This window comes from Podarcis raffonei, chromosome 16 (genome assembly GCF_027172205.1).
Source record: "Podarcis raffonei isolate rPodRaf1 chromosome 16, rPodRaf1.pri, whole genome shotgun sequence".
NCBI classification, from domain to species: domain Eukaryota; kingdom Metazoa; phylum Chordata; class Lepidosauria; order Squamata; family Lacertidae; genus Podarcis; species Podarcis raffonei.
This window is the reverse complement of record NC_070617.1, coordinates 28,482,970-28,492,653: the sequence shown is the minus strand read 5'-3', so window position 1 is coordinate 28,492,653 and position 9,684 is coordinate 28,482,970. Positions and strand designations below refer to the sequence as shown.

Sequence of the window (9,684 nt, the reverse complement as noted above, 5' to 3'; positions counted from 1 at the left end):
TTTCAAACATAGAATCAGAGAATCATAGAGTTAGAAGAGACCACAAGGGCCATCGAGTCCAACCCCCTGCCAAGCAGGAAACACCATCAGAGCACTCCTGACATATGGTTGTCAAGCCTCTGCTTAAAGACCTCCAAAGAAGGAGACTCCACCACACTCCTTGGCAGCAAATTCCACTGTCGAACAGCTCTTACTGTCAGGAAGTTCTTCCTAATGTTTAGGTGGAATCTTCTTTCTTGTAGTTTGGATCCATTGCTCCGTGTCCGCTTCTCTGGAGCAGCAGAAAACAGCCTTTCTCCCTCCTCTATCCTCTATATGACATCCTTTTATATATTTGAACATGGCTATCATATCACCCCTTAACCTCCTCTTCTCCAGGCTAAACATGCCCAGCTCCCTTAGCCGTTCCTCATAAGGCATCGTTTCCAGGCCTTTGACCATTTTGGTTGCCCTCCTCTGGACACGTTCCAGTTTGTCAGTGTCCTTCTTGAACTTTGGTGCCCAGAACTGGACACAGTACTCCCGGTGAGGTCTGACCAGAGCAGAATTGTAAAATTGGAACGATTGTAAAATTAATGAGATGTATAAACATGAAAAGCATAAATAAAAATTAAAAATAAATAAATAGGGACTGCTGTTTGATATAGCAAGCCTTTCTTGTCCTTAAGATCCTTTTGATCACATTGGCATCACTTCCTGCCCAGCCCTAATGTCAGATATCAGGGCTGGCAAATACATATTCTTTTTCAAGTGGGGGTTAACCCTCCTGTTGCCCCTCATTTTTGAGCTTGCTTCTTGTCAGGAGATAAAGGGTTAAGCGCTCAGCCTTGGTCTCCTTGCGATGAATATTTAACAGCAGCCGGTACAGAAGAGGCTGGCGCTGGAGATCTCTTCTTCCTCGGCTTCTCTTGACAGCCGTGGCTGGTGTAGAAGGAGCTTCCTCCGGTCTGGGGATTGATGCCCGGGGACTTTCTCCATAGCAGCAGGAGGAAGAAGAAGGGCGCAGAAGACAGACCTGAGGACACCGCTTGCTGGATCGTTCCCCCTGCCTGGGGTTTCCAGCGCATCTCATCCCTCGGGGAGGCTCCTGACTGCCAGGACCCGTCTGGCTGCAATGAGGATGCTGTGTCTTCCTGGGATAACTTTTTTCACTTTGCCTTTTGTCATTCAGGCGGGCACAGCAGGTGAGCTGGTCATTGAGAGATGATGCTCTTTATCTCTCTTCTGAATGGATGTGGTTAGGGATGGGTGCTTTAGTCAAATTTCAATTTCTCCCTTCGGTCCAGTCTTCCCTTCCGCTCTCCACCTTTCGCCCATCAATTTACATTTTAGAGCAAAACAAAACAAAATTCTCAGTCCTCGTTAGTGTCAATATCCTCGTTTTTCTTTGTAACCTTACCTAATACAAACATTTTTTTGGGCAAAGCCGGTTCCTCATACACCATGTGTTTTTTTTTAAACCAAATATATGCATTTTAAGGCACGTTTTGTTCTAGTGTGTGTGTGTGTTTTTAAAAAAATACATGTTACCTGGCTGGAAAAGTGCAAATTTTGATGAGTGGCTGTGGTCTGGTTCAAATCGGGTAGAGTTTGCCTTGAATTGTGAACTGAACTGAATACCCCCCCCCAAATCACGAGTTGGAGGGACCTTCTCAAAGTGTGGGTGGATTGCTGGTTGATAGTGCAGTTAAGACCAGGGTTCAGTAACTTCTTATCTCACACCTGGGCCCACATTGCTCTAGACACCTGTTGGTCCTTGGACAACTCTGTTGAGGCCCCTCAGGGCTTCCTGATGCTGTTGAACTGAGACAGAAAAACCTCTCTCAAATTCCAGACTGGGCTGCCATTGTTCGTCCTCGGCTAGGTGTCAATCTCGATTAAGCGCTGTGCTTTGTAATTTGCAGATGGGCTAAAAGAGAGGCAGGACACGGGTGGCGCTGTGGGTTAAACCACAGAACCTAGGACTTGCTGATCAGAAGGTAGGCAGTTCGAATCCCTGCGACGGGGTGAGCTCCCGTTGCTCGGTCCCTGCTCCTGCCAACCTAGCAGTTCGAAAGCACGTCAAAGTGCAAGTAGATAAATAGGTACCGCTCCAGCGGGAAGGTAAACGGCGTTTCCGTGTGCTGCTCTGGTTCGCCAGAAGTGGCTTAGTCATGCTGGCCACATGACCCGGAAGATGTACGCCGGCTCCCTCAGCCAATAAGGCGAGATGAGCGCTGCAACCCCAGAGTCGGTGACGACTGGACCTAATGGTCAGGGCTCCCATTACGTTAAAAGAGAGGCATCCCTGTGCCAGAACTTTGACATCCTCTCTTCCCTATTTAACAGGAGTCACTGAGGGGTTCTGTTGCTGTGTGTGAGAGATGGAGATACTTTTAAATGAATCATTATTGCAGAGGGCTGATTCATGGTAGGTGGCATGCACACCTAAGCCTTGAGAATATTCAGCCTGGATCTGCGGCCACATTGTAATGGCCACATGGCTGGCTCTCTTGGCACATGATGGCTATCTTTCCAGCATGTGCCCATGCTTGTGATCATGCCACCCCCGGCCCAACCACTGGCAGGGTGTGATAATGGAGGTGCTGCAAAGTCAGGGATGTGTTAGTGCATTGGGATCGAGGCCCGGGCTGGAGTCGTTGAGAGTGTGCACATGTCAATGTAAAATTTGGCCATGCATCTTGACTCCAGTGAATTTGATTCTCAGTGTTATGTACTGAGTTGAATAGGATCCAAAAGGCAGCAGCCTGATTGGTCCTAGAACAATAGGGTCCAGAATGCAGCAGCCTGATTGGTCCTAGAACAATAGGATTCAGAATGCAGCAGTCTGATTGGTCCTAGAACAATAGGATTCAGAATGCAGCAGTCTGATTGGTCCTAGAACAATAGGATTCAGAATGCAGCAGTCTGATTGGTCCTAGAACAATGCAGCAGTCTGATTGGTCCACAGGAGCCACCCAATCCAGCTCCAGGTGGAAGTGAATCCGCAACCTGATTGGCCTACAGGTGAATCCCGGAATTAGCCAATCACGTGGGGCCCATTGTGTAAATAATGTATATAAAGCAGACATTCTGGGGGAACTTCTATCCCTCCTCACCACTATGAGCTGAATAAAGAGCATGAAATCCACTCTCAACTCTAAGTATATTTCACTCAGGTTGGGTGTAAATCCAGAGTGATGCAACTGCCCCCACAGGGGAATCAACCACAAATGCATTTTAAGGGGGCAGTTGGTGAAAGTCGATTTGGAGTCACTCTGATTTGCTGATAGGAGGCGATTTTTCCAAACCAAATTCTCAGGTATGGCGAGGGCACTCCAGGATTGCAGTGTACAGAAAGCTGGTAATCAAAAACAAAACAAATAGAGAATAATAATAATAAATGTGTGTTATTCCAACAGAAATGACAATGGGTTATATTCCACGTTAGTCCTACTCAGAGTAGATCCATGGAAGTTGACGTACATGACTGCTGTTGTTTATTGCACCTTATTAGTCACTTTTTAAAATGACCAGTAAACTTAAAGCCACTTACAACGTAATGCAAAAGTTTAAACTAATATAAAACTAAAACAAATAACAGCTAAAAACACGTGTGTACATAAAGGCAGTCTAACACACCCCACCAGCTCATGAGGGCCACAGCATCTAAAACATAATAATAATAATAATAATAATAATAATAATAATAATAATAATTTATTTATACCCCCGCCCATCTGGCTGGGTTTCCCCAGCCACTCTGGGAGGCTTCCAACAGAATATTAAAAACATGATAAAATATCAAACATCCCTAAACAGGGTTGCCTTCAGATGTCTTATAAAAGTCATATAGATCTTTATCTCCTTGACATTGTGATGGGAGGGCATTCCACAGGGCAGGTGCCACTACCAAGAAGACCCTCTGCCTGGTTCCCTGTAACCTCACTTCTTGCAGGGAGGGAACCGCCAGAAGGCCCTCGGAGCTAGACCTCAGTGTCTGGGCTGAACGATGGGGGTGGAGACGCTCCTTCAGGTATACTTCCAAGCAAAAGACCAAAAGTATGGCTGAAAAGAAGCAGGAAGCCATCACTGTAAAGGCCTGTGCTTGTTTTACCACCCTCAAAGGGAGAAGGGCCTCAGAGCATGAACTTAGGTTTACTAATAATCCCAGTAGGAAATTCTACTCTGAGTAAAATTTAGGCAACTGCAACCCAATGAAAATAGAAATAATTTTTTTTTATTTTGGCACACAGACATGCACATGACTGTGCCCTTGCTGACTCCACTCACTAACCCCCCTGCCCACCCCTCACATTAACCTTGGGGTCCCAAATTTCAGCGGCACCCTGTGTAATGCCAAAATTTAGCGCCCTTTCCTTTCATTACATATCATGGTTGTAGTACCCCTGGTGGCAAACCCAAGGCTTTGTGCCCAGTGCGATAGAAAGGGTCATGTTCCCCTCAATCTGCCTCTGTCTAGAGTTTCCCCACCCCATGCTAAGCCTGCTTTTCTTGGCCTCTTGAAATTTCCTCCATGAAAATCCAGGATTGTGATGTGGCACTGCCAATCCTCCAGTGGGAGCTGTGTGATGACGACCTTACCTTTTTATGTATATAGGAAGATACAAGCAAGGATGCAGCTAAAAACTACCCATTTTAACTAAAGTATGTGTCTTGCACTAAACAAACTACAGTTGAACCTCTACTTACCACCACCTCTTCTTACATTTGTTCCAAGTCATGACCCCGGCAAACCTAGAAGTAACCGGTGGGTTTGCCACAGTTCACGCATGCGCACAACGGCACCTCTCCCAGTGACCCGTTTCGACCTCCAGACGGACCTCCGGAATGGATTATGGTCGCAAATAGAGGTTCCACTGTATTGATATGTTCTTAAGAACGCAGGAGAACTCCACTGAGCCTTATGCCTGTCCCTTTCCACACATATCCAACTATATTTTATTCAGAATAGAACCATTGAAATTAATAGGCCTAGGTTTGTCATGGCTATTGTTTTCCATGGGTGTACACATGGAAGGATTGGATCCTTACTTTCAAGGGATAAACAGTTGGTTAAAAATAAAATATTTCTGGCCCAAGTACTACCCTGAGAGACCATTTCATTTCTAAGTGAGAAATTAAAGTGCACCACCACTTGAACCACAAACGTTAGCTTTCTTTCTTGCATGGTTCCCGCCAGCTGTGGCTTCCAGATCTTCTGGTTGTTAAGCTAGCTGTTTCTAATTTTGACACAGATATAGAAACATATATATTTTTTAATGGAAGAGCATTCATCTTTGACCTTCCAGATACTTGGAATGAATGTCAATGACCAATACTTACGTGTTCGTTCTCTCTCTCTCTCTCTCTCTCTCTCTCTCTCTCTCTCTCTCTCATTTTATTGAATCTCACACTTGTAATGAAATATATATGCATACGAACTGATTAAAAAAACCCATAGAAATTAGCCTAACATATAATAATAACAACTGGAGCAAATACGAATGACACAGGACAAATAATCCCAGGAAATATTGCAGAGGAAATGTGGAATGCCAATACGTACTAAGAGCATTATATTTCTTTTTATCTCTCAATATAATAAAAACATAAGGATGTCATTGTGCAGCCGCCATTGGAGGCTGTGTCCTCACAAATGCTGGATTTGCATGGAGTCAGGGGAGCAAAAAGGAAGGCAGGTTGTGAAACAGCAGCGGCTGAGAAGGGAGTGACATTAAGAGGGGGAAAGTGGTGATTTAAAACAACAACCCAAATTTGAATAAGGTTGGGGTGGAAGAAACCAAGAGGGAAATGGCAGTTTTAAACAAGGGCAGAGGTTTTTAGTAAAGAACTATGGAATACTTGAAGACTCTACATCCTTGATCTTTCTCAAGTGAGGCGGCTTAGGAACGGAAGAGGGAGAAGTTGGGAGTACACAGCGAAAGGAGGAATACTGAAAGGGGGAAAAGTGGCTGCTACAAACAGTGGCTGGAGTAAAGCAGGGGTGGAGAAGTACTAAGAGGGAAAAAAGTGACAATTTTAAGCATTGGCAGAGGTTTGAGCAGGAGGTGGCACTGGGATCAGTGAAGGGGCACTTCAAAACCAGGGGCTGAGTACAGTATGGTCGGAAACTCTCTTGTCGTTTTAGCTTCTGTGTTGCACCTTTTTCTGTTATTTCTCTTTGTTAATAATAATAATAATAATAATAATAATAATAATAATAATAATAATTTATTTAAACCGCCCCCATCTGGCCAGGCCTCCCCAGCCACTCTGGGTGGCTTTCAACAAGATATTAAAAACAGGGCTGCCTTCAGACATCTGGTCTTCTGAAAGCCAGATAGTTGTTTATTTCCTTGACATCTGATGGGAGGGCACCACTACCGAGAAGGCCCTCTGCCTGGTTCCCTGTAACCTCACTTCTTGCAGTGAGGGAACCGCCAGAAGGCTCTCAGAGCTGGACTTCAGTGTCTGGGCTGAACGATGGGGGTGGAGACGCTCCTTCAGGTATACTGGGCCAAGGCTGTTTAGGGCTTTAAAGGTCGGCACCAACACTTTCAATTGTGCTCAGAAATATACTGGGAGCCAATGTAGGTCTTTCAGGACCGGTGTTATATGGTCTTGGCGGCCACTCCGAGGCACCAGTCTAGCTGCAGCATTCTGGATTAGTTGTGGTTTCTGGGTCACCTTCAAAGATAGCCTCACATGGGGGGCACTGCAGTAGTCCAAGTGGGAGATAACCAGAGCATGCATCACTCTGGTGAGACAGTCTGCGGGCAGGTAGGGTCTCCGCCTGTATACCAGATGGAGCTGGTAGACAGCTGCCCTGGACACAGAATTGACCTGTGCCTCCATGGACAGCTGTGAGTCCAAAATGACTCCCAGGCTGCGCACCTGGTCCTTCAGGGGCACAGTTACCCCATTCAGGACCAGGGAGTCCCCCACACCCGCCCGCCCCCTGTCCCCCAAGAACAGTACTTCTGTCTTGTCAGGATTCAGCCTCAATCTGTTAACTGCCATCCATGCTCCAACCGCCTCCAGACACTCACACAGCTAGTTTGTTAAAGCTAGTTTTTTTAAAAAAACAACAACAACTCAGTGATGCCCAATCCCCCAATGCCCCCCAGTTACCCCAATGATCTCTCACCCCCTTTGTCCTTCACTTTCACGTCCTGTGAATCCATTGGCTATTATCTCTGAGCTCCCTGGCGTCACTGGGGGGTGGATGGATGGATGAATGAAATGAGCGTGCAGTATTTTCTCTGCAGTGCCATTCAATTTGTAGCTCAGCAGGGATGGCGTTGCTTCCTACCGTCAAACACATTTGTTCTCTGCCAAGCAGGATATGAGTGTTGGGTTTTTTTACTTGGAGCCTATTACTTAAAAAGGGAGAAGAAGAAGAAAAAGAAGAAAAACCACCAACAACCTGAGTCAACAGGTTTGGAGCTGATTCAATGTAATCTCATTGGAACTGGTGGGTATTTGCTAGGAAGGGTTTGGGTGCTCAAAAAATAAAAAAATATTAAGAATATTAGCATGGAAAAGATTCACTGCTGCAAGTGGCAACTGAGATGATTTAGCTTTGAAATTTGGGGATGAAATCAATGGTGCCTGGTAGGTTATATGTTATAGGTAGACTAAATGTAATGCTGTTGTCTTTGTCCATGGAGTTTTCTTGGCAAGGATACTGGAGTGGCTTGCCGGTTCCTCCTCCAGGTGGATCACGTTTGGTCAAAACTCTCCACTACGACCTGTTCATCTTGTGTGCCCTGCTCGGCGTAGTTCATAGCTTCTCTGAGCTCTTCAAGCCCCTTTGCCACGGCAAGGCAGTGATCCATGAAGGGGATCGCCGAAGAATTGATGCTTTTGAATTATGGTGCTGGAGAAGACTCTTGAGAGTCCCATGGACTGCAAGAAGATCAAACGCATCCATTCTTAAGGAAATCAGCCCTGAGTGCTCACTGGAAGGACAGATTGTGAAGCTGAGGTTCCAATACTTTGGCCACCTCATGAGAAGAGAAGACTCCCTGGAAAAGACACTGATGTTGGGAAAGATGGAGGGCACAAGGAAAAGGGGGCGACAGAGGACGAGATGGTTGGATAGTGTTTTCGAGGTTATCAGCATGAGTTTGACCAAACTGCGGGAGGTAGTGGAGGACAGAGGTGCCTGGTGTGCTCTGGTCCAGGGGGTCACGAAGAGTCGGACACGACTAAACAACAACAACAACAAATGTAATGCTGAACACTACCCTGGGATCTTGTGATAAAGGGTGACATATAAATCAAATTAACAACAGCAATAGTAATAAGTGCTATTTTTCTAGAAAAAGAGGTGCAGGAGCTCACCATGAATTTCTCCCTTGTTTCCTTAGAATGGCAATGGCGTCCACCTATGACGTGCTGGAGCTGATGGTGAGCTCTGGTTGAAAAAAGCCATAATAATAATAATAATAATAATAATAATAATAATAATAGTCAGCTGCTCTATCATTGAGCTACAGTTCTTCTGCTGAATACAGGAATCTGTCTGCTGGCAAGTCCAACCATTGATCCATCTAGCTCAGCATCCAACAGCACTGGTGTTTACGATGCATCAGTCAAATCTCAACCGTGGAATAATAATAATAAAATTTTATTTGTATCCTGCCCTCCCCAGCTGAAGCTGGGCTCAGAATGGCTGACAACAGTAAAATGATACAACATTCTAAAATCATTTCATTCTAAAATCAGTTCAAATCAGATTAATGGCAACCATTGGACTAGAGTTCTGTGAGGATTGCCAAAGGAGGGGGTCAGGCTGTGCCCTGGCCAAAGACCTGGTGGAACAGCTCTGTCTTGCAGGCCCTGCGGAAAGATGTCAAGTCCTGCATGGCCCTAGTCTCTTGTGACAGAGCGTTCCACCAGCTTGGAGCCACAGCCGAAAAAGCCCTGGCTCTGGTTGAGGCCAGCCTAACCTCTCTGTGGCCCGGGACCTTCAGGGTGTTTTTGTTTGAAGACCGTAAGGTCCTCTGTGGGACATATCAGGAGAGGCGGTCCCGTAGGTACGAGGGTCCTAGGCCATATGGGGCTTTAAAGGTTAAAACCAGCACCTTAAACCTGATCCTGTACTCCACCGGGAGCCAGTGCAGCTGGTATAGCACCGGGTGAATGTGATCCCATGGCAAAGCCGCGGCATTCTGCACCCGCTGGAGTTTCTGGGTCAGTCTCAAGGGCAGCCCCATGTTAGAGCGAGTTACAATAATCCAGTCTGGAGGTGAGACTTCATAAGAACATGTCTTATTGGGCCAATAAGAAAATTCCAGTTTTGGGACAGCAGATAAACACAAGCTTAAATAATTAGCTTCCTTCGTTTAATCTAACTAACAGAGCAATCCTAACCAGATGTGCTCAGAAACAGATCCTACTGGATATGGCAGCCAAAATGGCAAGCAAAATCATGAAGGGGATGGTCTGACTTTCCTACGAGGAAAGACTGCAGCGCTTGGGACTTTTTCGTTTAGAGAAAAGGCAAGTGGGAGGTGACATGCTCACTTGGAGGGCTTTAAAAGCAGATCAGACAAATCCATGGAGTTCAAGGCTATCAGCAGCTACTAGTCATTGTGGCCAACTTCTCCCTCCACTGTCAGAGGCATTATACTTCTGAGCGATTATCAGTTGCTTGGGAATTGCAGGTGGGCAGAGTGCTATTGTGTTCATGTCCTG

At 45.9% G+C, this 9,684-nt stretch overlaps 1 protein-coding gene across 2 annotated transcripts in view; it reads left to right on the top strand.

The window, feature by feature from the left end:
* Window positions 1-857: 857 nt before the first annotated feature.
* Window positions 858-9,684, top strand: part of LOC128403849 (carbonic anhydrase 15-like) — a 43,260-nt gene continuing 34,433 nt past the window's right edge. Inside the window, exon 1 of one of the 2 annotated variants that reach the window (XM_053368951.1) lies at window positions 858-1,184. In XM_053368951.1, coding sequence (XP_053224926.1) covers window positions 1,115-1,184 — 70 coding nt within the window. In that variant the 5' untranslated portion in view covers window positions 858-1,114. The remainder of the gene's footprint in view (window positions 1,185-9,684) is intronic. The other variant, XM_053368952.1, reaches the window with a different exon arrangement.